Source organism: Myotis daubentonii, chromosome 13 (genome assembly GCF_963259705.1).
Source record: "Myotis daubentonii chromosome 13, mMyoDau2.1, whole genome shotgun sequence".
In the NCBI taxonomy this organism is placed as follows: Eukaryota; Metazoa; Chordata; class Mammalia; order Chiroptera; family Vespertilionidae; genus Myotis; species Myotis daubentonii.
In genome coordinates, this window is record NC_081852.1 from 58,772,880 (window position 1) to 58,794,016 (window position 21,137).

A 21,137-nucleotide genomic window follows, 5' to 3' on the forward strand; every position below is an offset into this window, starting at 1 on the left:
TTGCTCAGTGGTTGTGCATTGACCTATGAATCAGGACATCATGGTTTGATTCCTGGTCAGGTCACATGCCCGGATTGTGGGCACAATCTCCAGTGGGGGGGCATGCAGGAGGCAGCCATTCAATGATTCTCTCTCATCACTGATGTTTCTGTTTTTCCCTTTCCCTCCCTCTCTGAAATCAATAAAAAATATTTTAAAAAAACACAAATAGAAATTCTGAAGTTGAAAAATATTAATGAAAGGGCGAGGGCTACGCCCTCCATCTTGCCCCAGGGTAAGGGCTACGCCCTCCATCTTGCCTTGGCCGTGTGCTCAGCAAGGCTTCTTCCCAGAAGCCCAAGCCTTTGCTAGCCACACCCAGGACTTCTTTAAACTAACCAATGACAATCAAGGGAAGTCGTCATAGATATGACCACACCCTGTGTAACAAGACACCGACTTGCGCCTGGCCAATCGGCAGGGCCCACAGTCCTTTCTCCTCCCCTTACTCCAACCTCCCTATAAAACCTCTCTCCACACAGAGTTCTCTTTCTCTGCCACTTGGCTTGCCGTTGCTTCAGTGAGTGTGGTCGGGAAGCCGAACTAGTTTGAATAAAGACTCTTTGCTTTTGCATCAGACTTGGCTGGCTCCCTGGTGGGCTTTTGGGGATCTTGAAATCTGGGCATAAATTAGCTAGAAAGGCAACAGCAAATTTGAGCAGGCAGAAAAAGACTCAGCAAACTTGAAGTTAGGACAACTGAGATTATCCAGTCTGTGGAATGTCAAGCAAAAACAATGAGGAAATATGAACAGAGCCTGAGGCTTGTAGGACACGGTTAAGGGTGCCAACGTTTATATAGGGGAGTGCCAGGGGGAAGGGAAAGAGAGTAATTTAGAGAAACAATGGTCTCACAACTTACCACATTTCTTGAAAACTTTCCCAAAATGTGCATTAATCTGCACATCCAAGATGCTCAACTCCAAGTGAGAAATCTCAGAGATTCCCACCTAGACACATCACTGTTAAAATGTCAAAAGCCAGAGAGAGAAACTTGAAAGAACAAGAGAAAAATGACTCGTGTACAGAGGGTCCTCTCATCAGAAATGATGAAGGCCACAAGACAGTGGGAGGACATATTGCTTTTTATTTTTTATTTGATTGTATTTTTAAAAAAATATTTTGTTATTGATTTCAGAGAGGAAGAGAGAGATAGAAACAGCAGTGATGAGAGGGAATCACTGATTGGCTGCCTCCTGCATGTTGGACTGAGCCCACAACCCAGGCATGTGCCCTTGACCGGAATCGAACCTGGGAACGTTTGGTCAGCAGGCCGACGCTCTGTCCACTGAGCCAAACCAGCTAAGGAGACATACTGCTTTTTAAATAACCCAAAAGGGTTGAGAGAAAGTCTACAAATCAAGAATTCTACATCCAGCAAAAACTAGTCTTCACAAATGGAAGAGAAATAAAGACATTTCCAGATAAGCAAAAAAACGTAGAGAGAATCTGTCATGAGCTGATCTGCCCTACAAGGAATATTGAGAGAGTTCTTCAAGCTGAAATAAAACAACACTGCAAAGTAACTCGAAGGCACATAAAGATCACTGGTAAAGGGAACTATACAAGTAAATATATAAGGCGGTATAACTGACTTTTCTTTTTAACTTTTCCCTCTGATTAAAAGACAACTGTACAGACCAATAATTATGAACGTCGATGGGCATATAGAGTGTATAAAGATGTAATCTGTATGATAATAAAGCACAAAGGGAGAAAATGAAATTGTAAGGGAGCAAAGTTTCTGTGTACTACTGTGATTGAATTGGCATCAATCCCCAAATGATGGTTACAGTTAAGAGTTAAGATGTTAATTATAGCCCCCAGGGCAACTAAGAAAAAAAATTATAAAAGACATGGGAATTAAAATTGTATACAAGAAATATGTATTTCAAACACAAGACAATAACAGAGAAAGAGACGAACAAAAAAGACATAAGACATAGAAAACAAATGGCAAAATTACCTTATCAGTAAATACAATAAATGTAAATTGATTAAATACTTTCATTCAACACAAGGAAATCCTTTATCTTATCCCAAACATACCTTGGTTATCTCATCAGATATGCTGTAATCCAGGAACCTCAAAAGGGTCAGGTAAATTCGGAACTTGTTTAGCACAGAAGGCAGCACGGCTGAGAGAAGGCTGTTCATGTACTCCTCCATGTTTGGGGGAATTAGCTGTGGCTGTAAGTGGATCTGGCAATCTGCCTAAAAAAGAGAAATAGTACACAGTATTTTCCAAGTTCTTAAATTAATCTAAAATTTCAGAAGAATAGATGCATCATGTCTACCAGCCCCTAAGAGAATTAAAACTACTATTTATTATTGGGGGGAGGTCACTTTACACATAAATTTACATACACTATCTCTACCTCAACAGTGATTACAAAAGTTGGCCTTATCTTGGTTACTTATGTTTCCTCACCAGTATCAGCAAACAGTAAGGGAGCGCCAGCCAGTGTCTGAAAAGCAGCTAATTAAAATGTTTTAGATGTTTTCTTAACCACAGAATATGTAATCTGTATCTTAATCACACTTTCCCAAGGGCCATTTCATCCTCATTCACAGGTAGTTGTCTCATACATCACAAGTGAATATACGTAATTTATGATACACAGAAACTTGATGCCTTTTGAATAGCATATTTCCCATCATTAAGAGCTGTCAGTCACACTGATGATTTACCAGAGAATTTCACCATCAAGCAAAAAATAATAATTATCAGATGCATTAGAAACACTTTAAAAGGAACTCTAAAATACTTCGCACATAAGATTGGCAGAAATCAATGGGACAGAGGCAGCAAGAACAAAGGTGTGGATATTAATCAGGCAAGTTACTGACAGCTTCTTTCTCTACCTAGATGGTATTTACTACCCCAACAGCTTTTTTTGCTTATCTTGTGATTTGCTGATAACTGATTCTTTGTAGATCTAAGGTTTTCATTCCAAGGCAGAAACAAAGTAATCAATTCCCTTATTAATAATCAGCAGCTACAATTTTGAAGTAATATGCAGTAACCAAGAGACAAAGAATATATGAATATCTTTGCAATATAACCTCCCTCCATTTAAAAATAACTCATCGTACGGGTAGGAGTGATCTCCCTTCCGAAGTAATCAAAACATTAATATTGCAGGGGAATTCCATTTGGTGGTAACTGAAATCATAATCCACCTTCTGCCAAGTTATTAAGTTGCTCAGGGCCGTCACATTATGAACACCTAGAAAAGCAGGAAATATTTTTTCAGTCATTTGATTTTAATCACCTAAACAAATTAGTTTTGCTGACACTGATTATAAGACACGAGGTTTCTTCTACTGCTTTAAAACAGTATATAAAGCACTGTCCAATTTACTAAGCTAAGTGTTCATTAGGTAATACTTCCCACATGGTATCTGATACCTAACATATGGTATGCAATTAGGCAAAAAATAGGTTCCCAATTAAGTATGATTACTTTCTAGGTGGTGTGTTCAAGAAGGCTAAAATAATACGGTAGAACTAAAATTACATTTATCCACAGGGATAAGGTTACAGAATTTTACTGATTTGCTACCATCCACTTTTGCCATATGTGTAACCAGTCAACATTGTTTTTAATTCTCTTTTCCTCTTGAACGTATCACCAGCATCATGTCATCTGAGCACAGGTAAAGCTATCTGCTTCCTTATAATTTTTTTTAAAATATATTTTATTGATTTTTTTACAGAGAGGAAGGGAGAGAGATAGAGAGTTAGAAACATCGATGAGAGAGAAACATCGATCAGCTGCCTCCTGCACATCTCCTACTGGGGATGTGCCCGCAACCCAGGTACATGCCCTTGACCGGAATCGAACCTGGGACCTTTCAGTCCGCAGGCCGACGTTCTATCCACTGAGCCAAACCGGTTCCGGCATAATTTTATTTTTTAAAAGATATTTCTTGCCCTAACCGGTTTGGTTCAGTGGATGGAGCATCAGCCTGCGGACTCAAGGGTCCCAGGTTCAATTCCGGTCAAGGGCATGTACCTTGGTTGCGGGCTCATCCCCAGTAGGGAGTGTGCAGGAGGCAGCTGATCAATGTTTCTCTCTCATTGATGTTTCTAACTCTCTATCCCTCTCCCTTCCTCTCTGTAAAAAATCAATAAAATATATATTTTTTTAAAAAGACATTTTTTTTTATGTTGATTTTTAGAGAGAGAGGGAGAGGGGTAAATAGAAACATCAATGAGAGAGGGACATCATTAATTGGCTGCCTCCTGCCTGCCTGCTACTGGAGATCGAGCCTACAACCTGGACATGTGCCCTGACAGGGGATCAAACCAGTGACCTCTTGGTTCCTAGGTCGAAGCTCAACCATTGCACCACACCAGCCGGGCCCTTATAATTTTATAATGCTCCATAACTGGGCTCAGTGCAAGCCATATGATCTACTAAACTTTTTATTTTTTCAGAGATGCTTTGAAATAAACATTTTAAACTTCATATTGGGCAGTAAAAATGTTTTATTACATCTTTTCTACACCTTTTTAAAAAGATAATATATGACTAAAGGCAAAACCTATTTTTATTTTTAAAGCTATTCCCCTAATGTTCTATCATTGTTAATTTGGTCTAAACTGTAAATTTTCATATAATTATAACAACATATAGTGGATGTACACAATTTATACTTATACTAGATGCTTTAAATTCATATGGCAAGCCTTTACCTTAAATATTTCTGAGATGTCAATTTGTTTAGTTATTCTTTTAAGAAGTCATTACCAGATCTGGCTTTGACAGGAGGTTACAAATGGAAGGGAAACACCCACGTACGTACCTGGGGTGTCAAGCTGGCCTTGCTCCAGAAGAGTTTCATCGATTACAAGGGAAGTGTTGCTGGGTAGCTGGAGGAGCCCACTGACCAAGCGATTGGCTGTGTAGTCTTTGTGGGGGATGAACTTCAAATGGTTCATGTTCTCTATAGTCATCTGCAGACGAAAAGACTGCAAGAGAGATTTTTTAATGAGCAAGGGACTAAGTTTCCTGTTTTAAGAAAACATATATTTGGAGTTAAACACCATGTTTATATGGAAAGAACCTATCAACTCCCAAGAGAAATCTCATGTTTTTTTGAGCCCTTTTAACACACTGCGTACCACATAGAAATCTCTAAGACATACGCCAGGGACCGCACGTTTTTGGGCAAACTGCACGTTATTTAAATCATCATAATGCACTTTAGGTGTTGTTTTTCAATAATTATAACATTTTTATTTACAAAAACAATTAAAGTTCCTAGTACTTTTTTAACGTATGGTACTGCGTAAAACATTTTCCTCTATGAAGAGGGACCAAACAAAATTTACATAAGTATCTAGATTCACTCCTTTTTCCATGGGCGTGAAAAACGAGAACACTCGTGAGCGGTCCTTAACAGATGGCGTGCGAAACACGAGGAAACTCCTGAGCGGTACGAAATGTGTTAAGCAAAAACGATTATCTACATCCTAAAAAATAACTTCACTGACTCTGAGCTGCTTTCTTCTCAACTATCTTGCTCAGTATTCTTAAAGATTCTTATTTTACCAGAAAACCAAAAACAAATATCCAGCAGCTTAAGTGCACAGGGCAACAAAACAGAAAATAAGATGTTTATTTACTCATCAAGATGGGGAGAGAAAAGCCTAGTTTTCCTCTATGCTCCCTGAATTTATATCATATTCATTCATATCCTACAGATTCTTGAATAAACTGTTTCTAGAAAAACCAAGGAGCAGAACACACTGAGCTGTGCTGGGCGCTGGGTCTCATTACTCGCTCCACCCGGCTGCGCCCGCCTCCTCGCCCATCTCCCAGAGCCCACCCCCCCAACGCCCTCTGCACCCGCTCTTCACTCCCATCTGCTCTTCTGTCTCCCTCCCTAAACGGCAGTGTTGTGGGGGGCGCGGGTGCGGGAGAAGGGTGTCGAGGAAGAGATAAGGTATATTTTCAAAATGGAGAGACTTTTGTACTTTGGCTTCGTTGAAGTCAAAGAAAATGAGGGAGGGAGGCCACATTATAGACACAAGCAAATCACTGCTAAGAGCAGCATCTTGTCCAAACAAAGGATGGCTGTGAGCCCAACGATGGCCCTGCGCCACATGAGCAGTTACTCACTCGGCCTGTATGAACAAGACATTAAAGAGGCAGGTGTTCGGAGGCACACGAAGGACACCAGATTCCACAAGCACATGCCCTCAACTGAGATGCAATTCTGAGCAAGTAACTGCAGCTGGGCTCATTGTTACATTTACAGAAATTGCTGCTGAGGCAACAAAAGTGAATGTTTCAGGGGGAGTGCATTTTAAGTTATAGAGCCCAGCAGGCCTTGCTTCCTTGTAAAGACATCTACTAAAACCTCAAAGATAAATATTTGGGCTGAATGAAAGACATTTAGATGGATTTTTCAAGTGTGCTCAGATCTGTATTATGTATTTATAATGATCTTACTGCTGGAACAAGATGTTGAATAATTCGATACAAATGTTCTGTGAAGGTACTATTCCGTGGGCAACCACTCAAGTTAACCGTAAATTTTCCTAGTGGAAGAACATCTCTTCTTGTATATCTAGAAAAAAAAAAAAGATATTAACCAATTAAGATACTCAGGTGATTTCCATCAAAAAGCAAACATGGAAAAATTAGCTTAATAGTATCACGAAAGATAGATTACTCTGAAATTATTTTATTTATCAGAGTAACAGCAGTAAAAATAACAGCCAATACTTACATGAGTGCTGATTATGTGCCAGGGACTGTTCTGAGTGCTTAAATGCTTTCTCATTTAATCCTCTCATTGAAACACTCTGAAGTAGGTGCTATGACCTTTGTTTTACAGATGAGAAAATTTAGGTAATATGACCGAATACACAGCCAGGAAGTAGAAGAGCCAGGATTTGAACACAGGTGTTTGGTTCCAGGTCTGTGCTTGCAACCATTAAATATCACTGTGTCCAATTCTATTCGAGCAAAGACTTACAGCACAGAGATGTTTACTGTGGTGTAATTCAAAATAGGGAAAAAATAGGAAAACCTAGCATTTAGGGAAATAGTACAACTGTCTACAATGAAATATTGTACAGCCATTAAAAAGTTCATCAAGAAATAAATAATGGCCCTGGCTGATTTTGCTCAAGTGGTTAAGAGCATCGTCAGCCCATGAACTGAAGGATCAAGGGTTTGATTCCCAGTCCAGGGCACATGCCTGAGTTGCAGGTTCAATCCCTAGCCCAAGTCGGGGTGGGTGCAGGAGGCAACCAATCGATGTGTCTCTCTCACATCAATATTTCTCTCCCTTCCTTCCTCCCTCCCTCCCTTCCTTCTACTCTCTCTAAAGAAATCAATGAAAAAAAATCCTCAAAAAATAAAAAAAAGAATTAGCCCTGGCCGGTTTGGCTCAGTGGATAGAGTGTCAGCCTGCGGACTGAAAGGTACCGGGCTCGATTCTGGCCAAGGGCACATGCCCGGGTTGCAGGCTTGATCCCCAGTAGGGGGCGTGCGGAAAGCAGCCAATCAATGATTCTCTCTCATCATTGATGTTTCTATCTCTTCCTCCCTCTCTCTTAAATCAATAAAGAAATATATTTTAAAAAAAAAAGAATTATGATGGGATAATGTTTAACAGATATTAAATGATAAGAGCAAGGTATAGTTCTGTGTTTAGATTACAAGTGAGTTCTATGCAGAAATGTATATAAATGTAAACAAAAATAATGACAAGAACATGTACCAAAATGTATTAATAGCTAAGATGATCTCTAAATGGTGAGATTATAGATTATTTCTATTTTCCTCTTTATGCTCTTGGAACTGGTTGAAGGCACACATACTACTTTTTCCCCCCACACATATTACTTTTGAAACCAGAAAACAAAGAACTATAGTGACGTGAAAGCAAGGGGTGCTCACATCCACACCTAAGTTAGATGTGCACACAACAGACCTGTTGACTTAGAGAATAACGAATACAGAAAGGGTAAACAGTTCATTTTACTCATCAGCCATGTCCTTTATCTGATACTAAAGTCCCAATGCATGAGATTCGTGCAAGGAGCTCAGCCTTTGCAGCCTCTCTGGAAGGTCGTCCAGACGGTCATTCTACTGTTCAGTCTAATAAGCATATTAGCTCTTTATTACATAGGATCGGCTCTTAAATTGAGAGAGAACATCAAAATGCTCAATGTGAAACTGAGAAGAGGTAGAAAAAGGACTTCATCGCTAATTTGTTCTAACACTCATTACACTGAACAAATAAAAATGACTTGATGATGAAATCCTCAGAAACCTTCCTGCTTTTCCCCCCTTTTAACAAAGCACCAACTCTCGCCATCCCCACCAGGAATATGGCACTTACACCGTAGAGATGAGATGTAATATAAGGTATTCAGCAGCCAAACTATCTCCCAAAAGGGCATGTGTGAGGAACCCAAGCAATTCTGCTCTGACTGGAGACAATTCGGACATGAAGCTTGAAACAACTGGAGAAGGAAAGGAGACCAGATTCAGAATAAACATACCAGTTCCTCTTGAGTGTTTTAGGTTAAAAGGTAACTGTGGAACAAACCCACTACAAGTCAGTATACGTGTCAAGACTTTAGCGAAGAGAATGAATTAACCTAAAGGACAACGGGGCAAAGACACAGTGGCCATTCCGAGGAACAAGGCCCTGACTGACTCAGTTCCCCACGAGCACACGTCACACGTGGCTCCCGACACACCCTGGGACATCTCGGGGTCACTTACACTTACAGGTTTTGCTCTCCTCTTTGTTAAGGGAGGCCGGCAACAGTGGGTTGATGTGTTGCAACTTCTGGGCTAAAACCACATGAATCCTTGGCACTAGCGAAGCAGGAGGACTGTGCACTCTCTGTTCTTCGGCTGTGTCTGTGCATTCCATCGGATCCAGGAGTGACGCGGCATCCCTGCGGAGAGGGACAGCGCTTCAACTCACAGATCCGCCCGTGACAGAGATGTAACAATAATGTACATCTCTATGCCCTGACCGGTTTGGCTCAGTGGATAGAGTATCGGCCTGCGGACTCAAGGGTCCCAGGTTCAATTCCGGTCAAGGGCATGTACTTTGGTTGCGGGCACATACCCAGTGGAGAGTGTGCAGGAGGCAACTGATCGATGTTTCTCTCTCATCGATGTTTCCAACTCTCTATCCCTCTCCCTTCCTCTCTGTAAAAAATCAATAAAATATATTTTAAAAAAAAATAATGTACATCTCTGAAAAAAGTAAGAATTCAAGCCAAGAACAAGTTCTACCTGTGGATCTTAAAAAAACAGAACATGGCTCCCCTTTGTTACCTCACAGATTTCAGGCTGGATGGGTCATGTTATGATACACGTACTCATTCTTTTCTTCAAGCAGAGTAATGTTTGTACTCAGTGTGCTGTCACCTGACTCAGCGGGATATAGTCTGGCTACTCACTAGGTCATTTCAAAACAGACTCTTTCTTGAGCTACCAGCTGAACGTCAAATGTCACAGAGGGTCTCAAAAACCTGGGTCTTTTTCTCAAAAGCCATCAGGTATCTATTATTCAGTGTGCGGAAAATTTATTCTTCTCTATCCTGCTAATTATTAGTTATCCCCCCCGCCCCCCCCAAAAAAGAACAAAAGACTCACCTTTCATCATTGTTCAGTATACTTAGCACAGGATCCACAGAGAGGATGCCATACAACTCAAGAACATCATTTACTTTGAAACAATCCCCATCTTCATAGACCTAATAAGAGGCCACATGACATTGTGTTGTTAGGACTAAATAACACCAACAAAGTGTAAGATATCAGTCTTGAAATAAAGTAATAATATCATAGAACTTTAGAGGGAGTGGAACAACTCTTCTGTTTCATAAATTGAGACCAAGGGAGGTCAAGTGCTTGCCTGAAGTCATTCTTCTAGTTAGCAAATAAGTGAAGTAAAAGGGGGGACCCTGATCCCCAACCAACGTGTCTTCAATATAGCACACTACAAAGGAGAGGCTTCCCCCCCAAGGATGATCTATATATATAAAAGCCTAATATGCTAATTGTCCCTCCAACCATCCGATCATTCAAACAGTCGCTATGATGTGCACTGACCACCAGGGGGGAGATGCTCTGACCAGTAGGTTAGCTTGCTGCTGGGGTCCGGCCAATCAGGACTGAGCAAGACAGGCCGGACACACCCTGGAGCCCTCCTGTGGTCCCTCCCCGGCTGGCCAACCTCCTGCGTCCCTCCCCGGCCCCGATCGTGCACCGGTGGGGTCCCTTGGCCTGGCCTGTGCCCTCTCGCAATTCGAGACCCATGGGGGATGTCGGACAGCCAGTTGTGGCCCCATCCCTGCAGGCCAGGCTGAGGGACACCACCGGTGCACAAATCCTTGCACTGGGCCTCTGGTTTCCAACTAAAACCAGAAACACGCACAATCTCAAAATCTACCGCCCGTACCCAAAGAAGGGGAAACAAAACACAGGATTAAGAGGTTAACAAAAAACTTAGATTGGCCATGAGGTCTTTCACTATAAAAAAACCAATTTTCAAAGTTGTAAACCATGATGGTCTTTAATAACTATCAAAGCCCCCTTGGTGACACCCGATATAAGTATGGCAGGAAAAATACTGGGATTCTGGTCCTCGTGTTACATACGTGTCATTAAAGTTAAAACCACAAATAAAAATGGATTCTCATCGATCATTTCTGAAACTTGTATCACTTGTTCACTTATCAGGATTAAAAAGGGGATAAGCAAGATAAGGGAGCTATTAAAATTTTTTTCTTCTATTTTAAATGCAAATCAGAAATGGATTTTGGTAAGAGAAGAATGGTGAAAATAGTATTAGAAAGTTAGAAACAATATAGGAAGGGAAAAGACATGAGTTAAAATATTGTTCCACTTCTGACTGAAATACTTTTTAAAAAAAATATTTTTATTGATTTTAGAGAGACGGGAAAGGAGATAGAGATAGAAACAAGATGAGAGAGAAACATCAATCGGCTGCCTCCTGCACACCCCCTACTGGGAATTGAGCCCGCAACCCGGGCATGTGCCCACCTCTTGGTTCATGGGTCAATACTCAACCGAGCCACCTTGGCCAAACTGAAATATTCTTTAAGAATGCTATGGTAGACAGAAAAATGGACCTCCCAAAGATGTCCACCCGAATCCCTGAAGTCTGTGAATATGTTATTTTTAAAAGCAGAAGTGACTTGCATAAATTAAGGAACTGGAGATGGGGAAATTACCCTGGATTATCTGGGTGGACCTAATTTGATCACACTGTCCCTTAAAGTTGGAGAATCTTTCCTACCTACGGTCAGATGAGACTATGAAAAAATGGTCAGCCCTAGCTGGTTTTGCTCAGTGGATAGAGCTTTGGCCTGCAGACCAAAGTGTCCTGAGTTCGATTCTGATAAAGGGCACAGACCTTGGTTGCAGGGTCCTCCCCGGCCTGAGGTCTGGTCGGGACTTGTGCAGGAGGTACCAATCGATGTGTTTCTCTCACATCGACAGATATTTCTCTCTTCCACTCTCTAAAAATCAATGGAAAAATATCCTCGGGTATTATTAAAAAAAAAAAAAAAAAAGGAAAATGGTCAGAGAGATGCACTGTTGCTGGCTATGAAGATGGAGGAGGGGACCACAAACCAAGAAGGTGGGCACCTGTAGAAACAGTAACAGGAAAAATACAAACAAACCAACAAACAAAAACAGATCCTCCGGAAAGAAATGCAGCCCCACTGACACGTGATTTCCCCCAGGAAGGTCCATGTCGGACTTCTCATCTAAAAGCCTGGGTAAATTTGTATTCCTTTAAGCCACCAAGTTTGCAATAGGAAACTAACACAAACGCTAAGAATTTTCCATTTTAATTTCTGAGACAAAGAACACGTCTGTCAATGTCCGGTCAGTGAAAGGTTTACCTTCACAAGGCATGCAGGGCCCTTCTCTCCTGGCAGTGGGAAGTTCAGGTCAAAAGGAGAAGAGAGATTCAGGGAGCTCAGCTGTGGTCCAGTAGAAGCTTCAGTTTCTAGACGTTTTGGCTCGCCACACCCCTGAAGACCGCCAACACTCCCTAAGTCAAAGGGAAGCGACCATTGCACTCACGTCATTTCTAGGGCCTTCTGCAGATAAAGAACCTTCCCTCAGGAGCATTTCAAGTTTGTTATAAAGGATGCTTCTGAGCTCACAAACTTGTTACTGTTCTTAAGGAAATAACACATACTAGCAAAGCCCTTTCTCTGACTTATTGAGTCACTGTTTCTCCTACAATAAAATGGCAACAAATTCCCCCCATCAAATTTCAGTATAAGTATTTTTAAAAGTTAATATTTAATATGGTTTCTTTGACATCTCTGACCTAAGGCATATATGGCCTACTGACAACAGAACCACCCTGGTAGAAGAGTTTCCTACTTCTAAGCAGAATAAAACCATATAGCAATAAAGTCACTTACCAAGCATTTATTAACATCCATTATGTACCAGGAATCATACTAGTGATTGGGGATACAAAGATGATTAAAAGAGAGCCTCTAGCCCTGAAATAATCAGTTTAGGGCTGATAACTAATTAGAATCAATATACAGCCTGCCATACCACAGGGTATTGCTCGGCAATAAAAAGAAATAAACTGCTGACACACACAACTTGGATGATCTCAAGGGAATGTTGCTGAAAAAAACTGTTGATCACGGAGTTTACATACTGTAAGATTCTATTTACATAACACTAGAGGCCCGATGCATGAAATTCATGCAAGGGTAGGCCCTCACAGCCCCGGCTTCGTCCGGAAGGTCATCCAGATGGTCGTTCTGCTGTTTGGTCTAATTAGCATATTAGCTTTTTATTATATGGGATTCTTGAAATGACAAAATTACAGAGATGAAGAATAGATTAGTGGTTGTCAGGGGTTAAGGACTTGGGGAGGGAGAGCAGAGGCAGGAGAGAGATGGGCATGCTTATAAAAGGGCAATATGAGAAGTCAAGTAACGACTTGCTCCACATCTTAACTATAGTAGTGGGCACATGAATCTACACGTGTGATGAAATTGCAAAGAACTAAATACGCACACACAAACAGATGCCTGTAAAGAATGTGAATTCTGAACAAGGTAAATGGATTGTATCAATGCCCGCTTTCTGGTCATGATATCTATACTAATAAAAGAGAAAAATGGTAATTGGCATACGATGATACCCTTTTCATTGGCTAATCAGGGCTATATGCAAATTAACTGCCAACTAAGATTGGCAGTTAACTGCCAACAAGATGGAGGTTAATTTGCATATGTAGGCACAATGCAGGGAGGCGAAAGGGAAAGCAGGAAGAAGCCCCCTGCCACTGACAGTGATCGGAAACCCAGGGGGGAGCTAAGAGCTGGGGGGCAGGGCAAAGGCGGCCCTGGGGCCGCCTTTGCCCTGCCCCCCAGCCATGATCGGAGAATCAGGTGCCTTTTCCGCCCTGGCCAGTGATAGCAGGAAGTAGGGGTGGAGCCAGTGATGGGAGCTGGGCACGGTCGAAGCTGGCAGTCCCAGGAGCTAGGGGTCCCTTGCCTGGGCCTAAAGCGAAGCCCACGATCGCGGGGCCGCTGCAGCTGCTGGTGGTCCCCGCTGCCCGGGCCGGACGCCTCAGCCAGAGGCGTCAGGCCTGGGCAAGGGGCCGATCCTATGATTGGAGGGTGATGGGGGTCAACGCCTGAGGGCTCCCAGTATGTGAGAGGGGGCAGGCTGGGCTGAGGGACACCCCCCCCCCCACACACACACACCCAGTGCACGAATTTCGTGCACCGGGCCCCTAGTCCTATATAATAAAAAGGTAATATGCAAACTGACCGAAGGGCAGAACAACCAGTCGCTATGATGTGCACTGACCACCAGGGGGCAGACACTCAAATGCAGGAGAGGCCCACTGGAGATCAGTGTGTTCCCATTGGTGGAGCACTGCTCAGCCAGAAGCCGGGCTCACAGCTGGCAAGTGCAGCGGCGGTGGCGGGAGCCTCTCCTGCCTCTGAGGCAGTGCTAAGGATGTCTGACTGCTGTCCCTATGGGGAGCAGGCCTACGCTGTCAGTCTGACATCCCCCGAGGGCTCCCGGACTGCGAGAGGGCGCGGGCCAGGCTGAGGGGCACCCCGCCAAAGTGCAATTTTGTGCACTGGGCCTCTAATAAAATAGAATAATATATAGTTAAATGAAATTCTTTAGTAATTTTTGTTTACCACTGATTCATATTTGCCCTCTCGACCCAATCTGACAGAGATCAATTAACTACATTTGTTTTACCTCCTCTCTCTTTAACGTGTCCTCTAATTAAAGGTGCTGAAGAAAAATAACTGAATATAAAAAGAGAAAGAAAGACAAACATATCTACCTGGCATAATAAAGAAATTCACCATGCATAAAAACTGTTATTGGTAAAATCAATAATGATATACCAATTCCGAAATTCTCTCTTGCTTTTAGAAAATTTTCAACTTTTTGTCTCCTTGTTCTAATCAGAATTAGTTGTGTTTTAAGAAGTAAGCCACTACAAACATATGTAAATAGATCAGAACTGTGACCATTCTAAGGGCTATCTTCTTTAGAGTTTAGGACTGTATCACAATTTCCTGACATTTTCAGTCTTACTAAATTAAAAGTACCACTATTCTGAAAAAAAGAAGAATGTTTTCAGATATAAATAAATCATTTTTAGGATAAACCACTCTGTTTCCGTATTAGTTGAGCTGAGATAAAAATAAAATAAAGAGAAAAGACCCTTTTCAGCTAACCATTTGAGACCCTTAAAAACTGACAGCAAAGCAGCCACTTCTCGCTGCCGGATGCCTAACTGCAGTCTGACCAGGATACTGTAAAAACGCACAGCACCAGCTACAAGTCTGATAACCGTGCAAGCAAGGTTGTCAAATCATTACCAGCTTGTAAACCTAGAACTGTATTATACAACAGCTCATTCTGAAAACCACCTAATGAGAGAGCAGAAGTCTACAGAAAGCCTGGGAGCATACACTACCTGTTTGTTTGGCACCCGCATGCTGCTCTTTCTGTTTATTAGGCTGTAGGTCCATGTCTTCATCATCTTCATAACTCCTCTTGTGACGACTGGGAGTGTAAGATGTTGAAGGACTGACTCGAGCTTGGTTTGCATTAATATAGGCGTTAAATAAAAAGTTAAGAAAAAGACCACTATGTACTGAGGAATGTCCTAAGTTATGTTAATTATATGACTAATAAAAGATTGCTAATTTGGCAATTTGCTCAAAACAAAAATGTATTTTTTTTAAAAGGCTGGACTTCCAGATTTGGTCATGAGAGGCTAATGGATTAATTTATGCCCCCTACCTACCGTTGCTGTAAAGAACTGTAACACTGGACAAAAGACATGAAGCAGCTATTTCTCTCTTTTTTTTTGTTTTGTTAATCCTCACCCAGCCGAGGACATTTTCCAATGATTTTTTTAGAGAGAGAGTGGAAGGGAGAGGAAGAGGAAGAGAGAGAGAGAGAGAGAGAGAGAGAGAGAGAGAGATGTGAGAGGGCGACAGCAATTGGTTGTCCCCCACACATGCCCCAACCAGGGCCGGATCGAGTCTATAACCAAGGTACATGACCTTGACTGGAATCAAAGCTGGGACCCTTCAGACTGTGGGCCGACACTCTATCTCAGTGGTTAGGGTCTGTTGTCAATCATTAGACAACAGGGAGCATAATGTTATGATCCTTGAATGAGTAATATATTGAGTGAACTCCACTTTATCCCCAACTCCCTCTAGGGGGCATTTTCTAAATCGCAACAAAAAAAGTGGAGACGCATCTCTTGCTGGGTAGAGCCAACAAAGACTGGTACTAGCGGGGAAGGAGTTCCCCTGTAGAAGACAGAAGAGGACCCAGAAATCGGTGCAGGTTCCATTTGGGTCTTTGGCTGAATATAAACAGCGGATGCACAAGGCCAAATTCCTTGAAGTCTAGCTAAGAACAGTTGCTGGCTGGCTAGGAGCTAAATGGAGGTTCTGGAAGTTGCACAACACTCAGAACTGGACCCTGCTGAACATTCCGGACACTTAGGTGAGACCCAGAAATAGCACATGGCATGAGTAAGAACTATGTCCCATACAGCAAGTTACTCCAAACCCACCTTTATGAATCCCAAAACTAAGCTATGACATTCAAGAACAGGCATGAGAAAGCTATGGTGAAAAATCAGGACAGTGGTTGCAATCCTAGAAAAGGCAGAAAGGAACTTCCTGGAACTAGTTCTTCACTTTGGGGTATAAATCACTGACGTGTACTCTTAAAATCTATGCATTTCAGTGTATATCAACTGTGCCTAAAAAATATTACTAACTAGAAATTTAAATAAAAAAAATAAAAATGAGCCCTAACCGGTTTGGCTCAGTGGATAGAGCGTCGGCCTGCGGACTGAAAGGTCCCAGGTTCGATTCTGGTCAAGGGCATGTGCCTTGGTTGCGGGCTCATCCCCAGTAGGGGGTGTGCAGGATGCAGCTGATCGATGTTTCTCTCTCATCGATGTTTCTAACTCTCTATCCTTCTCCCTTCCTCTCTGTAAAAAATCAATAAAAATATATTTTAAAAAAATAAAAAATAAAAATGAGATGAATAGTTTCCACAATCACCTCTCAAAAGAACCAACATATTGTTTTCCCTTAAGAAAATTAGAATTAGTTGTAATTTAAAACTTTTTAACTTAATTATCATGGTACTCTTTTTTTCCCAATATATTTAAATCTACTTTAACCTTTTCACAGTATCTCACTATAGGAATGTACCAATTTTATCACTTCTCAGGGATGAATACTTAGACTGCTTTATAGGGTTTTCTCCAGTTAGCTTCACTAGGATAAAAAGACTAAGTTTTTAAAAACTCAATCTAAATTATGGTCTTTTCAATTAAAATAATCAAGGACCATATAAGAAAGTTCAGATAAAGGATATTTCTTTTACCCACACAGATTCCCCAGGCACTGGAACACAATAGAAATTCTGTCTTTCCAAAGTGGTAGTTCGTGGAGAGTTTAAATCAACTTCTTGTTGAGGCTGTGATGTACACAAAAGTATTTTTAAAAATTAAGAAAAACAAAACAATTAACTTAGCAACCACATTTTTATGCTATTTACCATAAAACCATAATAATTATTTCACACTGAGTAAACTGAATTAACAAGCAGCTAACTAAAATCCAAACCATCATTTTTTAAAAGAAAACTGGCATAAAAATAATTTTGCGAGCAATAATCAATACTTTACCTTCCCTCAAATCAAAATACACAGCACCCTATGTTACAAAATTAAATCCTTTTAATGAACAGGGTGCTTTATTTTTTTTAAAGACAAAGCACATGGTAACCCCACTATCTCTTTCATAGAAAACATCAGAATCAGCCTATATAAAAGGAATTTAATGAAATACTCATTACAAGGTAGCTCTGAGATGCAATCCAAGTCTCAGCTATTATTCCCTAAAAAAAGCATATTCTCTATCTCATATATGCTTAGAAAGTGTTAAAGGACCCAATATGTAACATTTAAAAACTACTTTAATAAACACATAACTTTATAGTACAAAAAATCCTCTTAAAAATAAACTAAGATGTGTATTTCATTTTGTAGAGGGGAAAAAGAGGATCCAAAAGACATCAGGTTTGAGCCGGAGATCATATGTCTAAGCAGGGTTTTCTGTTTCTCTCTCCAGGCCTGACGTCCCCTTTTCCTGGGATGGTGCTTTTACATATGAATCTTGAGCCACACGGTATGAACTATCTTTGCCTTTGGTAGTGTCACAGATGGACAGTCGCATCTATTTTATTTTCCTATTCCCAGGTACTACGGTGACTGAGCTATAGTAAGACTGCATTACTGTGTACCAGGAAAAGTTGTGTATTAAAATATTAGCCTCATATGAGGAGGGTTAGGGCTCCTAAATCAAAAGATGCAGTAAGCATTTAAAAGTTGATTCGTCAGACTTGGCAAACATTTTACCTATGCAAACACTCTGAAAGGAAAACGACATTGGGAGACCTGAAGGTCATCATGTGTAAGATTAAACAAATTCATCTTTCATGAGTCCATTTCTCTAGATAATTGTAGGAAGTTACATTTTTGTTTAATAAAATCTTTTCAGCAACCTTCCAAATTAGGGTTGTTTTTCTGTCCAGATTGGGCCAATGAACCAGAACACTTTAATTCAATGAGGAAAAACTTGTATGAATAAATGGGCTGGGATTAGGCTTTATAAACCAATCTCTTGAGGTTTGAGTAAGCAAGAGCCAGACTCCCAGAGTGGAAAAAAGCCCTAGAAAACCTGATTTAAAAGGATGGTCTGCAAGGCAGAGAATTAGACCCAATGGCTCCACCGAGGGCCCACCTTTCTCCTGAGGCCCTGCCCAAGCTCCTGCCTCCTCCATCCCCACCTGGACACTTGGCTTCTTTCCCAACATTTACAATTGCTGTTTCAATGGGACCACATGAAAAACACAGGGAGAGCAATTGATGGGAGACATTGGGGGCTAACCTATCTATTTTGAAATGCTGATAATCTTTTTCTACTATTAAACTAGAAATAAATTTTAAGCTGTTCCGTTATAATGCCAGGTATGTTGAACAGGTTTCTTTGTGAAATTAAATTTAATTATGCGTGTTGTTCATGATCAGAAAAGCAGTTATTTAAAATGGAGATATACTGTGTTGCACTGTAACTGCTTAATATTAAGTTTCTACCTCAAGACTGTCCCATTCACAACTATAATTGCACCAGGATCTGCCTTCCTACCCTTCCCATCACTGATATGTAAGAGCGCACCCAGTGCTTCCTTTCATCAAAGAAGGATTAAGTTTATTAAAAACTATTTTCTTTCCAGGGAAAGAGAGCAGAACTTGATCCAACTTAATTAAGCAAGTGTTAAGCCCTCAGTTAATCTTCTACTTTCATTTTTTAAAGAATTTATCACAACCAGTAATTTTTTTAACCAAATACATAGATACTGAGAAAAGAAACAAATTAGTTTTGTCATTTATAACATTCTACATTCTAAGAGATTTTTAGAAGACAAAAATATAACAGAGAAAATAAGAGCAAAAGCATTCCACATGACTTCTTAGAATTTATTTATACAAAGATAAATTTAAGATAAACCAAAAGAAATAAATTCTCCTCTTAGGGAAAAATTCTTATTAAAAATGTTTTATAGATCTTAAAAATACATACCCCACATTCTGCTATATCTCTATATTTTCCAAAATGAAGAACCTATGACCCAAAACAAAGGATAAGAGTATTATAGCAATACATCTAATTCAAAAATACCAAAAAAACACTAATTATAAACAGAAAGTTCCACGATAAAAAGCCATACATACACGTGCTTTTGTGTTTCGGTTCACCGTTTCATAAACTCCCATGTAAAACTCAGGGTCAAACATGTCCTGAATCATGCAACGAAACTTCACAAAACTGTTAGGTTTCAAATAATGAAGAGGAACCTCATTCAATGATGGTACCTTAAAGGAAAATGAACACGGCAGTCTGTCTATAAAACATTAAGCTCAAATACACACATAAGACTTTATATCCTATCCACACCCAAACCGCAACTCAGGCACAAAAATCAGCCTCATTAGGAAGCCAATGTTCTCAAGAGTCAACATAACTGCTGACAAGAGTACCTCCGAGTTCTTCCAACTTTGTGTAATGGCATTTGACTACAGTGTAAAAATAAATGCTTTTCCTTCTGAACACTTTCTGAGTAGCAGAAAGGCATTTGTTTTACTGAGTTCTTCTTTTAAGACTAGTACATACTGCCCTGTTCGGGGAGGCTCAGTTAGTTGGAGCGTCATCGTGTGGACACCAAAGGGCTGCAGGTTCAATCCCCAGTCAGGGCGGCACCTGACTGATGTTTCTCTCTTGCATTGATGTTTTATTCTCTCTCTCTCTCTCTCTCTTTTTTTAAATATCTTTATTGGTTTCAGAGAGAGAGGGAGAGAGAGAGATAGAAACATCAAGGGTGAGAGAGAATAATTGATCGGCTGCCTCCTGCATGCCCCCTACTGGGGATTGAGCCCGCAACCCAGGCATGTGTCCTTGACTGGAATTGAACCCAGGACCCTTCAGTCAGCAGGCTGACGCTCTCTCCACTGAGCCAAACCAGCCAGGGTGATGTTTTATTCTCTCTCTTTCCCCCTTCCTCTCTTTAAAAAGCAATAAAAAAAAATTTTTTTTTAAAGACTAGTACATGCCAATTTTTTTAAATAACAATCAAAGCTCACAACTACCAATTTTTTTGTCTTAGAAAGTAACACGGTCAGTTACTGCCATCTAGAGGCCCCAATACAGAAACATTTAATTGCTTGATTTTAAATTTAAGTTGTAAAAGAGGCCAAAATCTTTTAATATATATGTACTTACGGCACTTAAGGCAGAAGGCAGTACACATTGATTTATATATTTTAAAATTATGGATTACAACTCTACTGAGAGAACTGGAAGTCAGCCCAACCATCTTCCCCCACAAAGAGCAATAAACTTACCCATTTAGGAGCATTATTTTCTTTCAGCTTTTCCTTAAAATATTCAATTACTTTCTTCTCCCAGTCAGGATTAACTCCATTTTGGGCTGAAAGACAAATACACTTTTCAAAGGTCAAGCTACACTACACAATAATAGGCTGTTCAAGTAAGTGGCACACTCAAGACAAGAAGCTGCCCACTGCAGGCTGGCTCTACACACCAGGGCGTGATGCCCTCCTGCGGGTTCTCAGGGGCCAAGGACTGGCTGCGACGCCCACAGAAAGAGGGGGCACCCAGGCAAAGCAGCACCTCCAGCAGCCTTTGCACAGCGCACGGCTCTCTGAAAACACTTCTCTACAGACTGAAATGAAGAGCTGGGGTTGTTGCTGTTGTTCTGAATTTTCTATTTTGGAATAAATGTCCCAAAAGGACGCATGACTAGCACAAAGAACACCTGTATCTTTGCTTCATTTGCTTTCTCATTTGCTCTCTCATGTACACTTTTCTGACCCATTTGAGATTAAGTTGCACACATCACAGATTTTTAACTTTAAGTAGTTCAATGTGTTTCCTAACAA

The 21,137-nt window shown here is 40.8% G+C and overlaps 1 protein-coding gene and 1 long non-coding RNA gene across 5 annotated transcripts in view; one reads left to right on the top strand and one right to left on the bottom strand.

Moving 5' to 3' along the window:
- Nucleotides 1-21,137, bottom strand: part of MCMBP (minichromosome maintenance complex binding protein) — a 31,711-nt gene that overhangs the window by 3,723 nt on the left and 6,851 nt on the right. For 2 of the 4 annotated variants that reach the window (XR_009448283.1, XM_059661620.1), the window contains exons 2-14: nt 20,580-20,665; nt 19,413-19,553; nt 19,261-19,302; nt 16,991-17,092; nt 15,054-15,198; nt 11,965-12,116; nt 9,683-9,783; nt 8,795-8,973; nt 8,406-8,529; nt 6,503-6,620; nt 4,851-5,016; nt 3,135-3,268; nt 2,088-2,252 (exon numbers count right to left, since the gene is read on the bottom strand). Coding sequence is in view for 3 of the 4 variants with exons in the window: in XM_059661620.1 (XP_059517603.1) it covers nt 2,088-2,252; nt 3,135-3,268; nt 4,851-5,016; nt 6,503-6,620; nt 8,406-8,529; nt 8,795-8,973; nt 9,683-9,783; nt 11,965-12,116; nt 15,054-15,198; nt 16,991-17,092; nt 19,261-19,302; nt 19,413-19,553; nt 20,580-20,665 (1,655 nt within the window). In the remaining variant the exon portion in view is untranslated. Of the gene's footprint in view, nt 1-1,637; nt 1,728-2,087; nt 2,253-3,134; nt 3,269-4,850; nt 5,017-6,502; nt 6,621-8,405; nt 8,530-8,794; nt 8,974-9,682; nt 9,784-11,964; nt 12,117-15,053; nt 15,199-16,990; nt 17,093-19,260; nt 19,303-19,412; nt 19,554-20,579; nt 20,666-21,137 lie in introns of those variants that run through there. The other 2 variants (XM_059661622.1, XM_059661621.1) reach the window with 2 other exon arrangements.
- On the top strand, nt 8,920-9,651 carry LOC132214407 (uncharacterized). Its single transcript, XR_009448284.1, has 2 exons — nt 8,920-9,056; nt 9,295-9,651. It is a non-coding gene; the product is annotated as an uncharacterized LOC132214407 (long non-coding RNA).